The sequence below is a fragment of the Colias croceus genome, chromosome 2 (genome assembly GCF_905220415.1).
Source record: "Colias croceus chromosome 2, ilColCroc2.1".
In the NCBI taxonomy this organism is placed as follows: Eukaryota; Metazoa; Arthropoda; class Insecta; order Lepidoptera; family Pieridae; genus Colias; species Colias croceus.
Window position 1 is genome coordinate 1,532,603 of NC_059538.1, and position 26,413 is coordinate 1,559,015.

The window sequence follows — 26,413 nt, forward strand, 5'->3', positions numbered from 1 at the left end:
GGGGAGGAATTCAGTGACTCACTCAAATTAAGAAAAAGAATTATCAAAATAGGTTTACCTAGCCAAAAGTTTGAGGCAAGGATTGAGGTAACAAAGGGAATTTTGAGAGCCTACTGCTTTTTTTAATTCGATTAAAATATAGGTATGATTTTATTATATAGAAGATGTACATCAAGAAAATAAAAAATAAAGGTACCGGTAAGTTCCCATAGACCGTCTTTGGAAAACTTCTTGTGATTTTACATTATTGTTTAAAATATACATGTCCTGTGCTCGTTGATATAATATACTTGGAAATAAATAGGATGGCTGCGCTGGCTGCTGCGGCTGGCTGCGCTGGCTAAATAACTACATATTTACTATTTTTCACACAATCTGTTGGTTGTCTGGAAGAGATTACTTTTTAGTAATAAGGCCGCCTTCTGTGTTGTATGTCCTAGTTTAAGTTTTTATTGTATCTACTATATGTTGGTAGCACAATAAAGTGTTTAAAATAAAAATAAATTAAATTAAATTAAAATAAAAGATGGCAGTGTATCATAAAATAATTTTTATTATGTATAACATGGAATGTTATAGTAAACATTGACGAAATAATATAAAAACAACCTTATAATAGCAGTTCGAAAGTTTAACGACTAATATTCGATTGAAATAACAATAAGTGATATAAAAATTCTTAGATTATTCCAAGCTCAAGTTTCTGATTTTCTTGTCTGCGACTCTTAGGGATGCTGCCATTTCCAATTGCTTAGCTCTAAGACGGGCCCAAATGATGTAATCTTGAAGGCCGATAATTTGAGCTGCCATAAGTGCCGCGCTGTCGGGATAGATAACGGTAGCGCATCCAAGACCGGAGGGTACGGAGAGAGATGACCAGATGTCCTGTAACATAATGTTATGTTATAATGTGTATGACTAAGTATCTATTACTTAGACAATAACCATTTGAATTTTATTTGGATATATAAATATGGATGGATTTAGGTCAAACAGGATAGAAAGACAACTGAATGTATACAAATGTTATAAAAATTTAAGTTTGTAATAATGTATGTTTGTTCACTTTCACCCAAAAACAACTAATCGGTTATCAAAGCTGTATGAAATTTGGTACAGACATGGATTATAGTCTGGATTATCAAATATACTACTTTTAACCGGTCACCGCGTAGACGCCACGGGTTACAGCTAGTAAAATAATTATTCAAAATGTTGTTATTACCTGAACAAGTTTATCAGATGGGGGTGGGCAGTTGATGACGGGATATGAAGTGTTGCCAGATAGCACTGGGCCAAGACCGTTTGATCTGCCAGCCACAGCAATGAATACTAGTGCACCGTGGGTGTCTTCATACTGTTGCATGATATGAAGTGTCTCTTCAGTGGCCTTGTGCGCTGATGTAACACGTAGATCAACGTCCAAACCTAGCTCTTTGGAAGCTGAAATTTTGACGCATTCATGATTTATTTTGGAATTGAATCAGAATTTGTGGATGGCATTAGTGTTGCCCAAATTCAGTCTTGGTCTTGCAGTCTTGGTCTTGCGTCTTGCGTTTTTGCAAGACCAAGACCAAGAACAAGACCGCGTATTTTTAGCAAGACCAAGACCAAGACTGACCGTGCAAGACTTGAGCAAGAACAAGACATAGCCTGCAAGACTCTTGCGTCTTGCAGCTAGGACTTAGCGCTATTTCACTGAGTAGTTAGGTGTAACAGTTCGGTGTATAACTAGGTAGGAACGCTTAGGAATTCTATGAGACGCAAAAAACTGTATCAAAGAATATGAAAAACTGGACCTATGCGCATTACTACCATAAACATAGCGAATAAAAAAATATCTATTAAAATCAAACTGAGTGCATGCATAGTTATGTTTTAACCATCGCATCGGCACTTTGATAATGCGACATCAAAGGTTTTACTATAGGTACTTACTTCTCAAAGAAATTTGCCGCTTTTCGGAAGTACTTGGCGGCATCTTTTGAAATCTAAAACAATCGTGGTCGCCACGCCGAAATCATAACATTTGACACTATTTGATTGCCGCCATAGGGCGTAGTTATACTCATGCAAAATAATTTCTAATTTTTTTAAGAGTACCTACAGGTGTTCCAAAGAATAAATAAGTTTCAGAGTGCTTAGAATGAAAATGAATACTGATCACGCAAGTAGTATTATGATTAAGATAAAATGGTAAGGATAGGTAGTAGATGTCATATTAATTCATTCTAGTACTTGTATATAATATTATTATTATAATATTGATTACTTATATGTTCTTGTTTTATTCAAATAAATGATAAATCGTAAAACTCTTTTTCTTATAAGTTGAGGGTTCAATCTCTTTCTAAACAGATAAGTATTGTTCTTTAAAATACAGTCAAGTTATTGTAATTAATTTGTTTTTTACATGTTTTAGCAAATGTAAGCTTATAAATCATAAATGTTTATTAAGAAACAGTTACTTCCATGGAAAACGACATATAGGTGAGTTGATTTTTCGAATTTCTTATCAAATCTTCAGTTATTTATTAATCTGCTAGATCTTTACTATGGCTATGTTAAATCAAGCTCACAATGTTCCAATTCTAATACGTTTTTCTAAGATTTAAAGTAAACTTTAATAAATAGTAATAGACTAATAGGTAATTGCAAGACTTGCAAGACTTGCAAGACTCTTGCTGCAAGACCAAGACCAAGACTGGGAGCGCAAGACCAAGACCAAGACCAGGTGTATTGGCGCAAGACCAAGACCAAGACCAAGACCAGATGTATTGGCGCAAGACCAAGACCAAGACTGGCTAAGTCTCGTCTTGTTCTTGCATTTGGGCAACACTAGATGGCATAAATAACGTTTGTGGACCTTTTTATTTGAGTTTTGCGTAATTTTTACTTCTCAATACAATAAACATAAAAAAAAATTAGTGAACATGAATAACGAGATTTTTATAAGTGCTGCAAAAAATTAAGAGACTTTATGAGTACTTCTATGGTTAGTCAATTCAACAACCGGCGGTTACAAACCTTTGGCAATTTTCTTGCAATGTTCGACATCTGCTGGGGAACCCATGAAGATAACAACCTTGTGATGTATGGTCGGCTTCAAGTGATCTAACTGATCTTTTACCCATGCGAAGTTACGTTTTACTGTGTCCAAATCAGCAGCGGTCACTGTTGATAGATTTCTGTATACCTATAATAAAATAAACATGGAAATACCGATATTTGGAGGCAATTATATGTTTAAGCTATTTTAAAAAATTACGGATTGAATTAGAGACATCAGTGTTTCAATTTTGGTTTATTATCCTGATGGGATTTCTTTACGGCTTTCATGACTTTCCAGTTGTATGACCGAGATAAAGGAGCAATATTAAAGTAAATATCCATACTCATTGTATTTCAAATCATCAGCAATATTTAAATATTATTTATCCTTATACAGTATGATTTAAGTCTAAAAGTTACCTGTTTATCAACCATCAATCTCTTGTCTCCGGAAGGCCATAACCTCCATGAATCAGAATCGATAACATCGGCGAGTAGGATATTTCCTAAAATATAGTAAAAATATTTACATCAACAGATTTTATTCAAATAATTCGATTATTGTTGCATACGAAAACATACAAACCCTGCAAGTAAGATCTACGTACCATCTGTATCAACTCCGAATTCGATTTTCATATCGATAAGAGCGCAATCACGAAGGGCCCACGCCTTTTCCAATATTTCAAAGACGAGTATTGTTACTTTTCTCATGTAATCAACTTCATCCTGACCTGAAATAATTATCATTTATCATATTTATAAAAAAAAAATGGATTAAATAATTAAACAATCATACGAGATGGAAAATTAATATTGATAGTCTTACCAATAACGACTCCATTAACATTGAATTTAGCAGATACAATCTGTTCTTCAGACCATTGTGGGTCATGATTAGCGTCATCTTTGAAGAAGGTTTCCTGTTTGGGAGGTGTGAAACGGAATCCTTCAGGTACACCAGGGTTACGCTTTAAGAAAGAACCAGTAGCCAATCTTCGGGTTACCCATTCAATTGGTACCATTTCACATTTCTTTGAGATGAATGCAGTTGGTGACGCAATTTTCACGAAGGCGGTTTTGATACCTGTTAATTGTTTTAGAGTTTATGAGTGCTTATGCATTAGTTTTGTCTTGTTGATATACTTAGCAAATTAATTATTTACGTGTATTTGTGGATATAAGCTCATAATGGAATTTAAGGAAAGGACTCTTCCTCATTATAGATCTCTATCTAGCCGCATGAATTATGATTAGATACGTATTCTTTGGTCGAAGTAAGTGTCGCCTAGAATTTTAATGTCCTTATGTAATCGAAACTTCTGTCCAGTTAAGTTTTACATAAATACAGGATACCTGTGTTGAAAATCCTATTATTGATCTCATTTCGAATTAGTTTCGGTTGATAATTATTCACATTGTTTTAAATGTAGTTAGTTGAGGACTTAGGTACTATCTTGTTGTTCCCCAACCACATCATAAAAATAAACCTATAAATTATCATAATCTAATAAAATATTATTTTTCTACTTTATCATTATAGTTGTTACATTTTCGTATCTATTTGTAATCAAATGACCTTATAAACAAGATGATGTAATTTTACCGATGAAGATTATCGGGTACATCGAGAGGTCATAATGTTAACAATACATTTGTAAACTAACTGTAGGTATTTATTGATCTTCTTATTTATAAATTATATCTTATTGACATAAACATGTTTACGAAATGGGAGAATTTATAATGATGACACTGCATGTTATGTATGCAAGAATTATTCTTAGGCTAATTTTAGCGTTAATTTTCAGCACAAGAAGACAAGGTTTTCTAAAACAAACTATTACAATCAACTACTTTACTGTCTACAACTACGTCTACTACCTACATGAGGATTGTGTTCCCGTTTTTCTATTACTTGTTTTGTAGGCTCAAAAACTTAGTACCTACTTTATGAAGCATTATTAGTTATTACTAACTACTTTTTTATAGCTCCATGCTCATCTATCAGGTTTATGTATTATTTATAGGACATGAACGATGAAGATGTCTGAAAGGCATTTAATTTAGAACCGATCTGAAGAAAAACCAGTCATTTCCGTTACTCAATAAGTCTAGTAGTGTAAGAAGACTAACAGGTCTATTCGTTTAACTTACAATATGGACAAGATAATTAATAACAGGTAATCGAACTAGTCAACTATATCAGGATATGTTAGGAAACATAACTGGTTGTTATACAGTTATTAAAGAGGGTAAGCAGTGCGTACCTGCAGCCTTAAGAATTTCGAAGACTTTCGCATTCGTCTGGTTTGAGATCTCGGCCTTTCCTTCCATATCGTGCGCTTTGACGCCATCGCCTGCTGTGATTCTGTCCTTGTTGATGAGCATACAATGTCCAGGCACATCAGGCAAGTCAAATACTTGCTTTGTCTTGCCTTCGATGATTAATTTTCCGAGTTTGAAACCGACAACTGAAATTAGAAAAAAATATATTAAAAAGAATATTGGCCGATAAATATTTTTTTAAATTAATTAATATTGACAATTAATTGAAATATTAATAATTAGCTTAATTCCATGACCTAGGTACTTCCCTAAAATGTAAATGTATGCTTGTAATATGCTATCCCCATCTAGACTTAATAATAAAACTGAATCCCTACTGATATCATAAATACGAAAGTAGCTCTGTTTCTATGAGGGTCTGTCTATCTTTCTACCTTCCTTCACGCCTAAACAACTGAACCAATTTGGATGAAATTTGATACTACCCTATATACCTAGTTTAGGAACGGAGACAGGATATAGATTTTATACCGGCAATAAGCATGGAAACAGGTACAAGAGCTGTGCGGGTTTTCATTTGAGTGCGCCGCAGGTGAAAAGCATATATAATATTTATTATACCAGAAGAATGTAAAAAAAAACTGACTTTTTACACAAATAGAAAATAACTATATTATTTTCCCATCAATATCAATACCTTTTTACAATAAGTTACAATATAAAGTTCATGATACCTATTTTATTAACTTAATTTTTTATGATGTTAGGTGCTACTTTCCTATGTCTCCCGGCTCCCCAATCTATTAAAATATTCTAAAAATCGTCAATAATTTCGTAAAAAATAGTTAATGAAATACACGCATAAAATTTGATTATTTTAAATTCATGGCCATTCATACTATACCAATACAGAATACTATATACACAATAACGACCTGCGTACAATAAACCAAAATTGATCATAATTTAGTTTCAAGGTCACGAACATAGATGCCTCTGTTGTAAACATATCAAATTGTCAAAAAAACTACGCTCTCATAATTTTTGCACATCGTTTTTACGTTGCCGGGTTATACCATGTGCTATAATATGAATAAAACACTTACCTTCTTTAGGTGAAGCCATGATGCTGAAAAGTTATTGAATGGAATATATTATTTGGTTGTTTAAAATAAAATTGCACGACAATTGATCAGCGAGTGCCTTTTATAAAGTTTGTTGAAGCATCTGAGACCACCATGTGCTTGGTTGACGCACTTGCTTGACGGCTAGGCGCTAGCTAATATAGATAACATGTTTGTACACTGCGACCGCGCAATCATGATTACTAATGAACAATTAATATTTTATTATTTATTTTTATATAATGAATAGTTTTGTCTTTTCGTCACAGGGGAATTATTAAAATAGTCGACATCTGACTATCGACTTATCTAGAAAATAATTTTAAAAGATTAAAGATAGGAATCATATATTTGTAAGTATCCGTTGTACCTTCAATGAAGTATGTAAAAATAAACATTATACATTCAAACATATGTATCTCTCAATAAAATTTAGTTTTTGAAGTGAAACTTATTTATCGGGAATGGAAAAAAACTTAGTGTAACATTTTTTCGTTACGCATGATATTTTTCCGTTACGCATCATCTTACTCTTATCCCTACCACGCGTGATTCGACGTATTTCTGTAAAGTTGCATATAGTAAATTATTTTTTGAAAAATAAGGTCATAAAGAAGTTTCACTTCTTACGTGTGTACAACTAGTACACGCACACATTTTTTTTACATAATAATGTGCGGATACAAAATTATCAATTATACAACTTGTACCTTTAAGATTACCTATACTATGAAATATGAATATATTTATTCAATAAAAATAAAATATAAATTCAAAGTATCAAATTATTTGAGTCGCGCTATAAACCTAATTGTCACTGTCACTGAGACTCCTGCTTAGTCGCACGCGCAGTTAACTTTCAATTCAAATTCAAATAATGAACAAGTACAAGTGCTCAATTACTTCTTGTTCTTGATACTTGTTGCTCTTCTACGCTTCAACAACCTACTGTTTACGAAACTAACAATATTATCTGTTTGTGTGTCTTTTTATAAGAGGTAAGTGAAGTAGTTTTTAGTTACCTAAATAAATATTTTTTTAACAAATTAATTAACAAACCTGTCAGAAAGTTTACGGAAATTATGATAATCCGGCTAAATTTCGTAGTAACTCATTGATATTGATTTTATTCAATAAATAAAGGGTTTTTAATATGTTCAGGTCATCTTGAGATGTCATTTATACATATCCACATGGCCGTAAATATAGATTTTGGTGTTATTTATTATTTTCTTATTAATTTATTTACCTTTAGCTGTTAAAAAGTCTAATGACTAGTCAAATAATGTCGCGTAAAAGTTTCTTATGATGAATATTTTTTAAATATTCTTAGTTTAATTTTTTTTTTCTTAATCTCAAGTTATGTTGTAAGATCAATGAACTAAAATAGTATCAGTTTTTGCTATACTTTTACTTCGTCTCGAGCTACAGTTGGAATATAAATAATTTGCATGTTACACAAGTATTACATGAAGATGAATAGAATAGACGCTTATGTTTACCTATTGTTTATGATCATTGGACATGCAAATAATTCAACCAATTTTTTTAAGTAAAGACAGATGAGGTCATTAGTAAAGTTCAGTTAAATATTCAATATATTTTCTTTTAATTTTGCAATAGTTGCCTGTTTTTTTAATATTTCTAAGGACATAAGTATTGTTTTGTAAGTCCGCATAATAGAAATATAAAAAATTAACTGAAGTTCTCTTTGATATTTCATTGAGAAATATTGTGTTTATTTAAATATTCAAATCGTATACTTATCATACTTATCCTTTAACAATGACATATTTATATTTCAAGAACTTTGACTTGGCATATAATTATTATAAACCCTGTTACAAAGTTGCAATTATCTTACTAGCGGATTGTTATAATGACCGGCCAATATGTTATAATAAGATAGCTGTGGATGACCTTCCCAATAGTTAAAAATAGTTACTATCAATATATTTACAAATCTGAGAGATATAACACTCGCTATAGACCAATTTTGTGAGTTAAGTTGAAGTTAGCCAAGAAACTTAATTTCGTTAAATTTTATACAAACACTGCTAGTTTCATGTTGCCTTGTTATTATATATTAGGAGTATTGTATTATGTATTAAAGTATTGTATTAAATAAATGTTATGTAAAAATATTATTCTGAGGGAACTTAAAATTTTGAATCTTAAACAGTTGTAACAATCTATGATTGTAATTATGGATTTTCACAAATCATTATTAGAAATCAAACTTAAGGATTTCTGGGCCTTTATTCATAGTCTATGTTTCAAGGGAAAAGCATGCCGCTTCCAATAGGTACCAATAATAATCAGATTTTTTTAATATAAGTAAGTGAAATTTCATAATAGTTTTCGATATCACTGGAAAAATTTTGGAAAAACATTCCATAGTAATTCTTCCTTCTTATTCTTTTTTGTTTTATTATTTTTTTTACAATTATGTGACTTTCTTTCATATTAAAAGTAATGATAATTTTTTCTTGTTTACTTAGGGAGTCTTGATATATCTACATCACATAAAAGGCTTATGGGATGATTTTTTCAAAACATATAATATTGTGAAATCCAGTCCAGACCAAAACCTATTATTTAAATTTCGTTTTCGCTTCGCTCACATTTTTCAATTTTAATATTTTTTGCGAAATTTTACCACTTCAAAATTCTGACTTGAATAAATGAAAATGTTAATCTTGCAAATATTATATGTACAAAATATGTATGTATTTAATTATGTTAAAATTGCTAAGCAATAATGAGTATCATTGCCTATACGGTACACGTATATAATAATTATTATTGACTGTTGATATTCGAGTTCAAGTGTCAGAGGTCATAAAATCTTATCTTAATTTTTAAACGCCCAAAGTTAAAATTACATTATCAATTGATTACATTTAATTACCCTATACGCAATTCTTTAAGGATCACGTGCTTGTAAAAATGTTGATAGTGACGTCCTATGCATAGCTAATATTCGTATTTACTATTGCGTGTTATATTTATAAAAATAGTATTTCTTTCATTCTTAGTTACATTGTTATGTAGTTGAATCATGAATGAGACTAAAATCCTCGTGTCAGTTAGAAATGCGACACCGGACACGTACCTTTGTTTTAAATGCACATGTATAACATGCGAGCAGATTGTATAAATTAAAAATTAAACTCAAATGTAACTTAAGTTGTATCTATATCGTTGCATTATTTCTCTAATTTTTTCTTCAATTTCGTAGATTGTCATCATTATGATTACCTACTTGTTGTGGCAAAATATCACAGCAAAATATCATATATGCTCCTGCTTATTTTTTTTTAAAAAGCACCCGCCATCACAGGGTGTTCGCGCCACCTCTGGATTATAGTCCGAGACATTTTTTGCTTTTTTTTTTTATTTCAATTTTTAGTAATTTTAAAATATTGGTTACCTACGTAGTTATACAAATATAAATAATTTCCAAGTAAAATTATAAGTACTTAAAATAAATTACATTATAAAATAAAATCAAAATTATTATGTGAAAAAAATGCTCCTGCTTTGCCCGGCTTGACTTGGGATAAAAAGCTTATGTATGACTGATGACTCGGATCTCAACTCGCAAATAATGAGACTACCCTACAAAGAACAACGTCATAAACTAACAAAATATGTTACCATTTTAACGGTTATTGTTACTAATCAATATAATTATTTTCATATGAGACTTGCAAACCGGGTGAACTCCGTCTCGCCATCAGAGACACCTTTACTTTGCTATAAACCTCACGGAGCCCGAGACCGAATGCAAAACCGTGGAAATCGGTTCGTGCATTCTGGAGTTATAGCGTCAGGAAGGAAAACCCGTCTTATTTTTATATAGTAGATATTACATAATGTAGCTGCCTAATTTGTGTACAAGTGATACCAAATGATTTATAACTTGCAGTTAATTAATATCACGCTTTCTAACATAATGACGTAGCGTCAGTTAGAATATATGAATATAATGTTTACGCGTCGATAAGCAATCATTTAATTAATAATAGCTAATAGCGATTGTGTTATTGGCCCATATTCGACGGCCTGTAAGTCAATAGGTCTCTGATATGCTAGGATGCTATTTAGCAACATCGGAAATTTTTCTTACATTAATAAATTTAAGGTAAAAACCTTTTCCAAACAAGCTTTTATTTAACTGATATACGGGCTGTACCTACTCCACCAAGACTCCACCATGTTGTTTTAAAACGACATCATAACATTTTTCGTGTTATTCTTAGCAAGCCCTTTTATTCGATAAAAATAATTGGTCTGCGATCTTGGATATGCCGCAATCATTCTTTGTCATCCAAACTGAACGAATATACAAAATATCTGGTTCAAAATTGAGTTGCAATTTTTCACCCGAACATAACTAACTACATACATTATAATTTAATAAAAAAGTTTGGTAAGGTTAGTTATAAAGAATGTGAGATTGTTTATGTTTTTTATTTCTTACCGTTGCATTTGCTTCAATAAGCACAAAATTTTTCATTGGTACCAACATAACATTTAACGTAGTTTCATTTCCATTTCTTACCGTTGCTTCGATATACATATACCTACATTTATAGCAAAATTTTTTTTCATCGCTACCAACAAAAAAAAAATAAACATGCTTTTATATTTTGAAAGTCTAAGCGAAACGTTGCCTAATTAAATAATTTAAAATATAAATATTCGGAACAGAGGTGTGGGAATTACTTAGTTTGTACTTGTAAGGCTGCAGTCGGGTTAACCTTCCATTTAGGAAATGTATCGTAAATATTTGCTAATGCAGTTATTTCGCAATATTTTGTGTAATGTTAGATTAATTCAGTTTAGTGACATTTTAATAATGAGTAAAAATATCATTAGAGACGGAATTTAATTTAATGCACTTTCTCGAATTACACTCTCACGTCTGCTTGTCTGCTTGTGTCCCACTTGCCCCGTGTTTGTTCTGTCTTAAGTCAATTTACAATTGTCAAGTTTTTTTTTTGATACTTGAAAATTGTAATCATTTCTCCAATTTCAACCCGTTCTTTATTATAGCCGTTCTTTATTATAAACAGTTTTAAAAAAGGCTGCTAATTCATCAGCACACTCAGTATCCGTTAGAGGTATCCTTTCTTTCGTTATAACATTGGCCTTATTTAACGAACCACGTCTCGATTTTATTTATTGCCAAAATTGATTTGGGTCCTTAGTAAATTGATTTTGAATTTTATTTATATATGCTTCATATGCATCTGTCTCGGAATCGTGTTAGTGATGTATTTTTGGTATTCAACATGTAATTGCACATTGCTAACTTCCGATAACTTAAATTTTGTCCTAATAGTCTCTCCTTTGCAGCCTGACTAGAGTAATAACATTATATCATCTGCAAGTCTTCTCACAGAGGTTATCCAGACATTCTTTGGAGCCACACAGACTTCAAGATATTATACACTAGCTTACCGCCCGCGGCTTCACCCGCTTTATCTAAAACCTAATAAATTATATACTAAAACCTTCCTCTTGAATCACTCTATCTATTAAAAAAAAACACATCAAAATCCGTTGTGTAGTTTTAAAGATTTAAGCATACAAAGGGACATAGGGATATAGGGACAGAGAAAGCGACTTTGTTTTATACTATGTAGTGATTTTCGTTGATTAAGCTTTTCTTTCAAATATAAAAGCCTGACAAATTGTTTACAATTTAGATTTTTCAATATTCTTTAATTACAAAGTACAATAAGTTACATAATATAGCAAGGAAATGTTGCTTAGTAAGAATTATTGCCTCAGTGACATGACACCTAATAATTATTGGAGATTGCAAAACCACAAGCCGGTACAAGAATCGTGTCAGTATCTGATATGAATATCATTCATTCATTAGTATTTATTGTGCTAATAACTGGTTTATGTATAACAATTTTGGATAGTGTACTTATGCTATACAAAAACATTGATTACCATATTTTTCCTACAAGACCCACTTGTAAGTTCATATGTAATTATTTTCTCATAAATTGTAAATGACTAGAACTTATTAATAGATCCTGGTGCTTTTCTTTTGCATTATGAAGTCGTTTTCGTTAAATTTGTGTTGTGGAAATGATATAGACTAATTCAGAATAGCATATTTCTTCCACAGTATTGTATCAGTCAGGATTCGTACCCGTCAATGATAATTTCTATTTTATTTTAAAATTTGTACCGTAAACTTGCTGAAAATGTTTACATCTCCGCATTTTGTTAACCTAAAACCTATCCGTTACGAAAGTACCTACAATAAATTAGCATTGAATGTTGCCATTGCAATTATCCGAGACAAGTATTTGAATTAATCATTGCTTGTCTGTCATGCAATTGCTGGTGAGGGTAACGACCGGATCGCAATCTGACTTATGCGTATCCTCGGTCCAGATACTAGTTACGGTGTTTAGAGAGTATGTGTTTACAAACATATAGAAGGTCGTTGGATATTGGTGAATGGGCGTGTGGCTATCCTGTAAAATGGTCCACAAACACCTGGTTGTTAAGAATTGACATGTGAGGAGGGCTGGGTCAGCTCTCAAATTTGACTTACTCTTATCAGATTTTCTCAGTTTTTTTTGATATATTACCTGAAGAGTCTGTGTGTTTAAATTATGGCACAAGTCTCAATGACTGACCGGTTGGCTTGGTTGGTAGTGGCCCTGCTTTCCAAGCCAGAGGTTGTGGGTTCGATTCCCAACCGGGGCAAATATTTATGTGATGAACATACAATATACATGTTTGCTCTGTGTCTGGGAGTTAATTATCTATATATAAGTATTTATTTTAAATTATATATGTATGTTTATCAGCCATCTGGTTTCCATAACACAAGCGAAAGCTTAGTAATTAGTATGGAATCAGAGTGAAAACTGTCCTGAAATATTAAAAAAATAATAATTACACATTGGTTCCAATTGAAAAATTCCTGGGCTGGGTAGTCCATTTGTCGAGGGCTATAACATACTACGACGTTCCTATTGATGAATTGATCGCAGAATAAGTTTGCGTATTTCAGCTAGTATACCCCATAACCTAGGTATTCCTGGATTGACATCCATTCGATTTTTCTTACTCCTTACTGGTACTCCTACACTTGGAAACAAATAGAAAATCCGGTAAAATGGACCACTGAATGATAGCGACGTATATTATTGGCCTATCGCGACAATTATCGTAGCATGTTTGTTGATGTACTGTGGAAATATACTATCGTAATGTCACTAGATAAGTGACCCCCTGCACAGCTGATCACACTCACTCTGACGACAGGGAGGTTAAGATTGCGTATGGTTAAAAATAACTTACTTTTGTTGGGTATCATTTCATCATCTGAACTTGCACCTCGACGAACTTATTCGAGTTTATTGTTTGATCTAGTTCTGTAAATATCGTTGTTTTGATTATGCTGTTAATGATAATTCAAAAATATGTGTGATTGTTTGTTGTACTTTGAAGTGTAAATGTGGATTGTTATAAAATCTTGTGCTAGGCACAAAGATTATTAATTCCGGGGGAGTTACCGTGATGTCATAAAACATTAGTATTTCCAGAGTAGGCTATATTATAGTGATGGCGCTAGACGACCTGTATAAGTGATATAGCTCAGTCATTTTTCCACACTGCAACTGGAAATAATACTGCTTTAAGACATCATGGTAACTCCAAGTACCAGGGGCGATAACAGAGGTTCTTAGTTAAAAGCCGTTATGCTACTCTTATAAGGTAATGCGGCCGTATTAGGACCTCTTATTTCATGATCGCATATAATATGGCTGGTGTTTAAGAACATAATATGAATTTGCCGGTCAGTTCAATTCAGGCCGTAAACTGTCTGGTAATAAGAGGATATAATACGGCCCCTGTTCAATCAGATACACTAGCGACTTAGCGAGCTAAAACAGAGGATCAAAATCATTTATTATTTGTGTTGTAGCAAAATATTTTACCTATATCGATTTATTTTAATTAACTGAGGATGTAATTTACTCTGATTGATCTGTATTTAATTATCATAAAGTCGATACTAATTGATTTTAATGCTATTTAGCTATCAGTTACTAGACTATTAAAATAAAAAATTGTAAAATAAAAATTCAGCATTAGTGAAATATAAATGAAATAATAAACAGTTTCGCGTGACCAATGTCGTCATGCTTGAATACTTTAGAAATCAATCATTTATGAGTTACACTGTTGTTAAATAAATAATCATTAATAAACGTTTACAAAACGCAATACCTGTTACTGACAAAAACTTGGTAAAGTGTTGTATCTTTTGCTGCAAGCTAACTGCGCAATTGTGTGTAACAAGGGTAGCATGAGAACGTTCGCGTTGATGTAATTAGTATTTTAGTCAGTCAAGGGTTTCACTTGGGACTAAAGTTTAATATATGTAGGTATCAGGCAATTCTGCTTTCTCTTGTGTAAGTTATGCAAAAATACTGGAAGAACTTTGGAAGTAAAAGGACATAAACGAGATTTTACACATATAGAGTTTTTCTTAAGTCTTGCCATTGAAGTAGTTAAACAAAATATAAGCACAACAACCCAAACACTGACAAGCTTAAACCACAGTATTACAATATAGGAATTAATATTGTAATACAATATTGAATATCTCCATAGTTCGATGTTGCGGGAACTTCTTACTGGTAGAGAGATGGCGAACGCTGAACGCTATCGATATTGTAATAAAAATAAGTTCCGAAATTAGCAAGAGCTGGTACTGATTAAATGAATTGTGTTCCAAATTGTATTCTGACCTCGGCTCAGAATTTACGTCATAAGTAGGTTAGGTAATAATAATATAGAATTATTACTTGGATCGATAAAGATCCATTTCTGTGGAGCAATTGGTTCCAAAGATATCTCTGGAGAAAACATAAAAATAAAATACGCGTTTGTTTTGACAAAGTGTTTTCAACTTGCTTGCGTCACAACCCACATTGGATTGTTTTGTTTATCGTCAAATGTCATTGCTTGTGATGCTGAAGCTGGGGACAATATAATCTCAAACTGGAGTTCAACATAGTTAGTCTCCTTACATTTATCACGTAATTGGCCGTATCAAGGCTACATTAACTAGGCTTATTTTTTTCAATCAGTGTTCATACAGAGCGAACGTTAGACGGACACAGCCTAAATAAACGGTTAATAATTTGAAATAAAGTGGCCTAAGATCGCGATTGTAGCTCAATAAATAATTACATCAGGTAACTTTAATTAGTGTCTGATTTATAGACTTGTTAATATTTATGAATGAATTAATAGGTTATGTAAATGCATGATTTAACTGAATAATTAAGATTTTGCATTTTATATACTCAAATAAAGATATATATCATTGTTTATTCAATTATCCAAATAACGATGTGCTAAGGTTTCTAAATAAAACGTTTGAATTTATTTTATTTATGTTTCACATTTACAGGTTTAATATGGACGGTCCAACAGGACCAAATTCCTGCCGCTTGCAAAACGATGAGGCTAGTCTCAACTCAACGCATGACAGACTAACCATGGATGACAGACCGGAACTGCGCTGTCAAAGTGACAGCTGTCAGTGTGACACACAAGGCGAAGTCAAATTAAAAAGCAAGAGATTCGGCCGTGGTGCTGTAGAATCAGGTAGCTTTCCTTTAACATCTTATATTTTATACCTAATTAAACACTAGGAACATTTATTTATTTATAAGTATGATGCTGACGTTAAAATAACGTTACCATAGACAATACTTCTAATATCTCTACTATAATATTATTATAAATGCGAAAATAACTCTGTCTGTCTGTCTGTTACGCTTTCCCGCTAAAACCTCTCAACCGATTTTGATGAAATTTAGCACAGACAATCTTTAGACCCTGAGAAAGAACATAGACTACCTTTTATTGCGAAATATGTACCACGGGCGAAGCCGGGGCGCTAGTTATGCATAAACGTGAAGATTTGGCAGAGAAACGAACATACGTATGTATATGTAAGGATAAGCGTGTAAGGCGTCCGTTCAAGCAGGTACTTCGCGAGTGAGACAGTGGCCTCCACCTCCAGCAAGTTGTCTGTGCTATATTCACTGAAGACTTCTCCATTGCCTATGCGTGTCTAATTAGTATGCCACGGAGTTACCTTATTTTACCGTTATTGTAAACAAATATTGGCCTTACTGTTTAGGCCAATAATTACAAGCAACAAGCCCTACAATATAAAACCATTATTACAATGGGCAGTTTAATATTTGGAAAACATTAGTTGATATCGTTTATCTACTCACTCTATCTTAGTTCTAAGAAAGACAGCAATTAGAAAAAAAAAATCTTTTAATTCATTACTTTCGGCCTGAATCTAGGACAAAGTGATGTAACAGTAATGCTGATTGAATCATAAAAAAATATCTCAATTTCTCTTATCACATACTTTCTGACCTCCTAGTATGTCATCATAGTTCCATAATAAACACGCATATATCACGTCACAATTTTTATGACACTCTTATTTATTATATCAGTTCACATGGTGATTGATAATATGACCATAAAATTGTGTGTGCGAATCTTAAAAAAATACACAAGTGTCAACAGGTCATGTATTCTCACCTCATAATATAGTGAGTGTTAATTGTTTGATGATATGTGCTAACGTCATCAGTGATATAAGAATGATGAGATACTTTGGGCTAGTTGGTAGAACAAATTGAAATTAAAGCCATAATACTGCCTCATTAGATCTCAGTATACAACAATGAAAAGAAAAAAAAACACTTAGGCTATGAATTAAGAATATTCCTCTTTGTTAACATCGGTTAAAAATTATGTTTACGTTCATTAATTTAATAATTTTTTTTTTGATATAGAAATAGCAATATAATAGTTACTAGCGGTCCGCCCCGGCTTCGCCCGTGGTACATATTTCGCAATAAAAGGTAGCCTATGTTCTTTCTCAGGGTCTAAAGATTGTCTGTGCCAAATTTCATCAAAATCGGTTGAGAGGTTTAAGCGGGAAAGCGTAACAGACAGACAGACAGAGTTACTTTCGCATTTATAATATTAGTAGGGATTAGCCCCTGCCTATGTGGACTTCCTTCCTACTAATATCACACCCCGGACACTCCATACAAAATTATCGTTTTGACAGTCACACTGTAGAGACTGCAAATGTGTGTGTTAACGCTTTATGGTTGGCACATTTGTGACTAGCGTAAAAAAAATTCGCGTTTTTCTGATGAAATACATCCGTAAACAGCACAATATCTAACCATTTTCTACGAAAAATTACTTTAAGTCAATTTGATTAATGTTGTCAATCTTCGTTGCGTATCGTCCTTGCAGAAAAATGCGGACCATTTTTAGGCTTATCGTGCGGGGTGAGGTAAGTGTTTAATTTTGGCGGGAGGCGGAGAGTGTCCGTTCTGTAGCGTTTAGCTACTATGTATTATGTATTATGTGCTAATATTATAAATGCGAAAGTTTGTGAGGATGTGTGTGTGTGTGTGTTTGTTACTCTTTCACGCAAATACTACTGAACCCATTACAATGAAATTTAGCACACATATAGTCTATAGAGGGTAACTTGGATTAACAGTTAACACATAGGATAGGTTTTATCTCGGAAATCCCACGGTAACGGGAACTATGCGGGTTTTCCTTTGAAAACGCGGGCGAAGCCGCGGGCGGAAATCTAGTCGGAATAAATCGTGAACAAAAACTTAGACAATAGGGTAATAATAATCAAGAACACGATATTATATCAAACTGAATCCTAAATTAAAATAATTGCTCATTTGTTAAGGACTAAACCACTTAGCCAAATTAACTATGAGAAACAAACACCTAGATTTATTACTAATCAATGGCAAAATAACTGTTTCAAGTTCAATGTAATGTAATCAATCAAAATAATAAACAATATGATTGTCGTCACAAATCTGCCCCTTTTCCCTGTTTGTGTGGGAAACTTTAATAACAACTTTATCGGGGTGAAAGTTGACAATTGGACAGTGATAAAGCTCAGTATTAGTGACTGAAGTTAATAGAAAATGAGCACGTAATTATTTAATTACATAGGATAATTTATTCGAACCCCCATCCTTTCGCGCGAAACCGAACCTCGTGATCAAATTTTTTCTATTTTTTATAAATTTATAACATTTTTTTTATTTTTTTTTATTATTTACAGGTTTAACACACGAGTGTGGTGTGTTCGGAGCAATCGGGACGGGAGAATGGCCCACTCAAGTGGACATTGGCCAGGTTATATGTTTGGGGCTGGTGGCGCTACAACACAGGTATTAAAATTTGATTTATTGTAGAAAGTTTCGTAAGAAATTACTAATGATGAAACTAAAAATATTTTTTATTTATTTATTAGCCTTTGATCAGACTTTTGAAGACGTGTATGTATTATATATGGTAGGTTTGATCCATTTTTGCGTGTCCGTTTGCCAGTTGGCAAAGGCCTCCTCCAATCTCTTCCATTCGGGCCTTTCTATGGCCACTCTACCCCAAGTTATACCCGCTGCCTGTTTGATGTCATCGTCTCATCTTTTTTGGGGTCTACCTCTCTTTCTCTTTCCTTCTCTTGGGTACCACTGTGTAGTTATTTTGCTCCATTTTTCTTTACCCCTGATCATGTGCCCCGCCCATTTCCACTTTTGCCTTCTTATCTTCAGTGTTATGTCCTGGACCTTAGTCTTGTATCTGATGCTGCTTTGCTTTATTTTGTCTTTTCTTTTGATGCCAGTCATGCTCCTTTCCATGGAAACTAAAAATATACTTTCATAAAATATAAAAGAATAAGTTGTGAATCTATTCACAAAATCTGACACCAAAGTTACGATCATATGGTTAATGGTGTAAACAATTAAAGTGATGGAATTAATTTCATTAAATAAAATATTATTGGTGGATCTATAGGAAATTCTTCATATGTTCAAAACTACACTCGGGTGCAAAAAAATCGAACTCCTATACATTTTAAATTCGAAAGCAAATATTTCTATGTACTTACTACGTACAGGACATAAACCAACACACACAACTATTTGTTTGTTTGTTATCTTGAAGTATATCAGATTCATCGGTCTTCGTTCTTCCCGTATTTTGGTACCGGATTAATCAAAACCATGTGGGATTCGGCATCGCTGAAGAACTGTAGAATTACCTGCCCTTAATTGCAGTTTGGCATATTCCTCATAGGGTTATATAGGGTGCATTGGAGTAGTTACAGCTATAGAAAAACATTCCTAGGAGACCATAACTTTTAAGATATTTTGAACTTCATTCACAAATAAAAAATTTGTTAAAAAAAATCAAGTGATTTAAACGTCTTTTACAAACAGATTAATTACCTCATGTTTAACTAACAATAGCATCATTAGTATGAAGTATAATTATCTTATATTATTATAATATGGTGTAATAGTTATACCGGCCTATGCTGTTCTGTAATCAAGCCGGATAACTGATAATTAATAAGTTTACATTTCGATAAAGTTAACTGTGTGTGACTGGATTTTTTCTAATTGGATCGCACACGGCGATGGACCTTGGCATAATACAAGGTTGAATTCATTCTTGTACGATAAACTCGACGATAGCCGCTTATCGGAATCGTTTAAACTTGACATCTTTGTGTCGACGAAATAATGGGATGAATAGAGAATATGGCTCAGTTTGTATAGTAAAAATATGTTATAGTTGTATTAGAAACTGGGAGAGTTGGGATATGAAAGAATTAAATATTAGAAGAAAATAGATATTGATCGATAGCGAGTCGTAAAATATGTAAATTATGAGAGATATTTGTCTTTAGCGCCTCAGACAAATCAGAGTGGAAAGAGGATAGTTAAAAATGGAAAATGTAGATAAAAATCTATACAAAAATCCTTAAAACACTATGTGTCTTATAATATAACAAGAAACCTCTCTGCTCAGACGTAGTTTCCGCCTTCCCAGATTGGATTGGTATTTTTTTCCCAGGTAGATCTGTGGAATGAAAATACCAGTTCAATCTTAATATTATAAATCTCGTGTCACAATGTTTGTCCTCAATGGACTCCTAAACCACTTAACCGATTATAATAAAATTCACACACCATGTGCAGTTTGATCAAACTTGAGAGATAGGATAGTTTAAATTTCAAATCGTTTTAGATAAAGCGGGCGAAGCCGCGGGCGGTAAGCTAGTATAATATAATTTCACATGTCTATATTTTTTCCAGGGGGCAAGAATCAGCCGGTATTGTTACGTCAGAGGGGAAAAGCGCGCGCACATTCAACTCACACAAGGGGATGGGTCTCATAAACAATATATTCAACGATGAAGCCATGAAGAAATTGAAGGGAAACCTCGGTATTGGACACACTAGGTATGTCGTTAAGTATTATAAATAGGTTGTTTTATATTTGTGTCCTATGCTCGAAAGCTTTATGACTTATACCATAAGGATTTTTTTTAACAACATAAGCATTTTTTTTTTGTTTTCAACACTGGTTGAGTCGAGCATGCGATGAAATCAATCTGCAAAATAGTATTCTTGTTGTGAAGAAGTCAGGAAGACATGGATGCAAAATCAGACCATATTTATATTTGTCGCATAATAATCTATTGAATCATCGATTAATCATCGACTGGCCGGTTAGCTTGGTTGGTAGTGGCCCTGCCTTCCAAGCCAGAGGTCGTGGGTTCGATCCCCACCCGGGGCAAATATTTGTGTGATGAACATAGATGTTTGCTCTGTGTCTGGGTGTTAATTATCTATATTATAAGTATTTATTTAAAATTATTATATATTTTTATCAGCTATTTGGTTTCCATAACACAAGCGAAAGCTTAGTATGGGATCAGATCGTGCCGTGTGTGAAAATTGTCCCGAAATATTTTTTTTTAATGTAAGGTAGATCCATATAATTTTCCTCACATATCCAAAGGTATTCCACATCAGCAGCGTCAGAGGAAGTAAACTGCCAGCCGTTCGTGGTTCACACAGCGCATGGAGCCCTCGCAGTGGCACATAATGGAGAACTTGTTAACTGCAGCAGTCTTAGGAAAATGGTAAGACACGGAGAACTGGACTTATTAATTTATATTGAATTAAACACCATGTTTTAACTTCACTTACTTTATTAGAGAAAAGAACAGTTTACACTTTTACCAGTGGCGTGCCTAGGGTGTAAGGACTGGGCAAGCCCAAATTTTTCGAAGTGTTTGCTGGGTACCCTTTTCTTGAATTAGGTATACACTGTGTTACTAAGTAGGTACCTATGTTCGTTATAAAACTTATAAAAAATGTGAACATACCGAATCAAACCTTCTTCACGCGCGCCCGCAAACAGTTGAGTCAAACGTTTACCATTACAATCATATTAAAATCTATATCTATAAATTATATAAAACTGTATGACATTATATTATAAAATTGTACAGATCATTTAGGTATATTCTAATTCAAAACGCCGATCTTTCTGAAGGAAATATTTTATAACATCAGAATAGAAGTAGGTACCTACTTAGGTGATTGTTTTAATTCAATTAACAGCTCTTTCTCAATGACAGTCATTGTTAATTCAGAAAGGCGTTCTTGGCCTTGTGTATTTCTTAAATACGTACCTACCTACCTATGAATTCGATTTAACGCTGAGAAAGCACGCTCCGTGGAAGAACAACTAGCAAGAATCGTAAATACCAAAATATGTGCAAGTTTCATCAGAAGGCTTCTTCTAACCAATTCTCATTCATGAAATCGATTAATTCGTAAACATTACAATTAAAATTTGGTTTATGTTATTTACTGCACAAATCGGGAGTTGGTTTTGATGAAGAAATTAATCGTTGTTTTACAGTAAAGTTTAATGATTTTACCTTTCCCGCTGAGCACAAAGCAAACCATCACAATTTACAATACAATCTGTGTCGCGACACTTATTTTATCACAAAATTCGAAAAACTTTAACCTAAATTACACCGGTATAATCACGCGCTAAACCATACTAACAATAATATTCACGACGTTCGTTCGCGCGACGCGCAATCGTAACTATCTTCACACTGTTAAAGCCCGGCTTAGTTGGCCATATAAATTGCTATAGAATTCTATAGATAGGTATGTAGCTACTTCAACGAAATTTCATACGTTAGAAGAGATAAGCGCAAAGCCCGGTAAAAGCCCACGAGTGCAAGCGAGAAAACTATATGTCACTCAAGAAGGACACCGCACTGTTTATACAAAGTACGACTTTATTTAGATAGCAAGAAGGATGAAATTAAAAAGTTTGACTCGAATTCGACATTGTTCGTTGGTGAGTTTTCATTGAATTTCGGAGCAAATTTTGAATTGCTCGTTGCGCGCGAATATTCAAAAGTGAATTTGGGTATTTTCCTGTCTCGTAGCGAATTCCTTAGGCAAGCCGGGCTTTTCGGCTTGTATGAACGTACCGCCACTGACTTTTACATATTTAATATTGCTAACCAGCATCTGCCATCTTGTCTACGCGAATACTATACAGTGCTGCCAATATAAATGTACTCTTATTCCAACAGGACTTATTGTACATACATTATTATGTAGCTCTTGTATTTTCGACAGTTATGGATAGCACAAAAGCTTCAGCTATTTTATTGCTTCATGTCGCAAGTAATGAGATGGTATTACATGCAATTTGAAAAAAAAACTCTATAATTATTAAAAAAAAAGTTACCTTTATCCGAACTCAAAGAAGACAGTGCCTGAAAAAATAACGATAAAAAGTACTTTTCCATAATATTATTGCTAGAAGTCAAGTTAAAATAATAATAAAAATAAAGCTTCTTATATTTTTTTTTACCTAAAATAATGAACCTAACTAAGATATCATTATTGAAAATTACGATCTAGCCTCATATGACAAGTTCCTGTTAAACTAAAGTTCCCAAGAAAGGCAGAATGTCTCAAATCAAACGTGTTTTTGTTATAACAGGTGCTTGGTCGTGGAGTAGGTCTCTCAACGCACTCCGACTCAGAGCTGATCACGCAGGCTCTGTGCCTCAACCCCCCAGAGGGGGAGACTAATGGACCTGACTGGCCAGCCAGAATCAACCATTTGATGAGGTAATTTTGGTATTTAGTTTACCAATGAAGAAATAGACGAGTAAAAACTAGTCTTTTATCCCAGGCCATGGCTGAAAATTTTTTCTCGAAAAAATTTTTTACAATCTATAAAAAATTTGAATCTTTTAAGATATGGTTATAGACATGCACATATTGGGACGTTAGCAGACATTATTTTAAATTTTTATACTATTTTCTCGCGAAAACACAGAATGAAACAGTAGAACTATACACAATCAACTACATCTAGAAAAATATAAAAGGCCTTATCCACAGATAAGCTATACATTAACGAAAAAATACCGGCCGAATTGATAACCTCCTCCTTTTTTTGTAGTCGGTTAAAAACGTAAAAAATATTCCAGATTGGCCCCGCTAAGTTACTCGCTAGTAATAATGTTAAAGGACAAGATATACGCCGTACGCGATCCGTACGGCAACAGGCCGCTCTGCCTCGGCAAAATCCTGCCTTTAGGATCCTCATGTAAGTATTGAAAATTAGAAAAAAATAATAAAAATACATTGGTAATAATGGAATTTTGGGTTTTGGAATGAGTCTGGGATTCCTGAAATTTTTGAGGAATATTTTTCCTTTCGTGTCTAAAAAAAATACATTATAATGTAATTTGGAATGAGCCTGGAATTTCTTAAATTTTTGGGATTATTAATATTTTTTTTGGTCACTTTGCAGCTCAAGTACTTATTTTCAAATTAAAAATACTAAAAGATACCAATAATATTGTAAAATAATTTATATATGTATGTAGGTTAACTTAAACAAAATATGTAATTATTGTAGTGTAAGTGTGCAAAGTTTAAATTAAATATGTCCGCTTAAAGTAGGTTAAAAACTAAACGACATGATACAAGTACATGGCTATTGCATGAAATCTTTTGTTCAAATCAATTAATTTACTGGATGTTATGCATTATTGCATGATATTATACCGATAATTAATAATAAAAACCTTTTCAGATGTCTACAAGCAAACTTCAGCGCAGCATGCCGCGGGTAACGCATGATTCATTGTCATTTATAACTCCATTAAATCGTTAACATTGATTCGGCCATTTCATTGCATTAGGGTCAACTCACACCGAAAGAGCGGCGAAGGGCAGCTGGACCCTTAGTCTATGTATACAGGGTATAATCGTTAAGTGTGCACAGGTGATTATTCTGTAACTTAGAAACTGTAAATAGAGCTCACTCCGAACATTTGCTTTGAATACAAAATGTATGGGAAATTAAATGTATGGGCGGGTTTGATGTAATTTTTTTGGATATTTCCCGTTTTATTTTAAAAAAAGTTATTATTGTCATTTTACTGATTAGGTAAAGAGCTTTCGATATCAATTTAAAGTTTTTTGATATCTGCAATAGTTATGGAATAATCGCCTGTGCACACTTAACGATTACACCCTGTATAGTAAGTCACACAATGGGCAGGGTTGGCCCATCACCCCCCCATTTTTCCAAGCCTTGTCGTGGCGGGGGGGCTTAGTACCTGGGTTGCAAGCCAGCATCTTGGGGAAGCTAATATGGAATAGACAAGTGCCGCTCCCGATTTGTTTTTCATAAAACTATACGGGATGCGGCTATTTGACGTTTGACGGAATGTCATTGGCATCATTGAAGAAGGTCCTTGGAGACCAACGGCTGCAACACAGCGATGGATGGCGGTTGGTGAACCGCGGCGCGGCGGGCTCAGCGGGAGGATGTCCCTTGCTGGGCATTGGGGCTTTGGCCCTCCGCCGGGCAAACTGTTACCTCTAACGTGCGACGTTGTCATGTCTAGCGGCACGTTAGAGACCAGGGGGCTTGCCTTAATCGGCCGGCCCAAGAGGAAGGTGACCTCAGAAAAAACCCCTCCAATTCGGCGTTGGGGCGCCCCCCGGGGCCAAAGCGCGGCGTCGAATTCCTGCCTCCCGCCGGGTGGCAGGTGGCTTGGCGAGTGGATCAAGTCGGAGCGGCCAACCCCCGGATACCGCCCGTCCTCCGGGGCGTAATAGGGTTACCCGGGAGCAGGGGGCACCTCCCGGGCGGACCGTATACATCCCCCATGCTCGTGGGAACTTACCAAGTACAATATGAAACCCCAACTTGAAGTAGAAGGCGATATGCCGAGAGAATCGGCGATTAAAAGGTGTAATGTTGTGTTGGAACGTGTGACAGGCGCTACCCCAACACCTACCACAGCTGCTGGTGGAACTGTCAACCGCTCTTATGCGGTAACAGATGCGGCCGCAGAGTCGGACTCTCCCCACTCTATGGCGAGCATCAATTCACAAACTACTATGAGCCCCATGGTTCGCCGGGAGGCTCTATGTACCCCGAATAAGGAGTCACGTTTTTGGCGATGTCGAAAACGTTCTCGGTTGGATGATGGAAGCTCTAGTGACACTTCCATCCCATCTTCGTCTGGAAGAAAACCTCGGACAGGCCTGCGCAAGGCGCACAGGGCAGAAAAGGATAGCCAAGAGGAAGTAGAACACAGAGCAGCAGGCTCAGGAGATCCAGAGCCAAAACCTGTGCGTTCACCCGCCGTAGAGTTGCAGACGACTGGCGCGAACACAAACACAGCGACCGAAGATCTACGGAAAAGGATCGAAGTTAATCTGGCGACCGTAGAACAGATCGCCAAAGCGTCCAATCGCCTAAAGACGACCTATGTAGCCGATCTGAGAAACGCTGCTAGGGCAATTAGAGAAGATGCCGATTCCCTTGCTTTTAGGACGTTAACTGACGAAACAAGTGCGCTTCGTGCAGAAAATGAGCGTTTGCGCATAAGGCTTGACTTTCTCCAAAGTGAGATGCGAGAAATGCGACTGCTC

General features: G+C 34.3%; 2 protein-coding genes across 5 annotated transcripts in view; one reads left to right on the forward strand and one right to left on the reverse strand.

The window, feature by feature from the left end:
* Positions 1-535: 535 nt before the first annotated feature.
* Positions 536-6,606, reverse strand: LOC123705114 (multifunctional protein ADE2). The gene is made up of 8 exons (XM_045653746.1): positions 6,447-6,606; positions 5,322-5,525; positions 3,881-4,138; positions 3,660-3,785; positions 3,472-3,557; positions 3,028-3,196; positions 1,226-1,443; positions 536-885 (listed from the first exon to the last, which is right to left on the reverse strand). Exons 1-8 carry the CDS (start codon positions 6,463-6,465, stop codon positions 685-687), a joined length of 1,281 nt encoding a protein of 426 aa, XP_045509702.1. The 5' UTR covers positions 6,466-6,606; the 3' UTR covers positions 536-684.
* Positions 6,607-7,332: 726 nt separating this feature from the next.
* The window catches only part of LOC123705036 (amidophosphoribosyltransferase-like), a 30,449-nt gene continuing 11,368 nt past the window's right edge, over positions 7,333-26,413 (forward strand). Inside the window, exons 1-8 of one of the 4 annotated variants that reach the window (XM_045653592.1) lie at positions 7,333-7,462; positions 15,934-16,130; positions 18,673-18,781; positions 20,717-20,863; positions 21,426-21,549; positions 23,451-23,581; positions 23,947-24,065; positions 24,558-24,593. In XM_045653592.1, coding sequence (XP_045509548.1) covers positions 15,941-16,130; positions 18,673-18,781; positions 20,717-20,863; positions 21,426-21,549; positions 23,451-23,581; positions 23,947-24,065; positions 24,558-24,593 — 856 coding nt within the window. In that variant the 5' untranslated portion in view covers positions 7,333-7,462; positions 15,934-15,940. Of the gene's footprint in view, positions 7,463-8,689; positions 8,802-15,146; positions 15,716-15,933; positions 16,131-18,672; positions 18,782-20,716; positions 20,864-21,425; positions 21,550-23,450; positions 23,582-23,946; positions 24,066-24,557; positions 24,594-26,413 lie in introns of those variants that run through there. The other 3 variants (XM_045653609.1, XM_045653601.1, XM_045653616.1) reach the window with 3 other exon arrangements.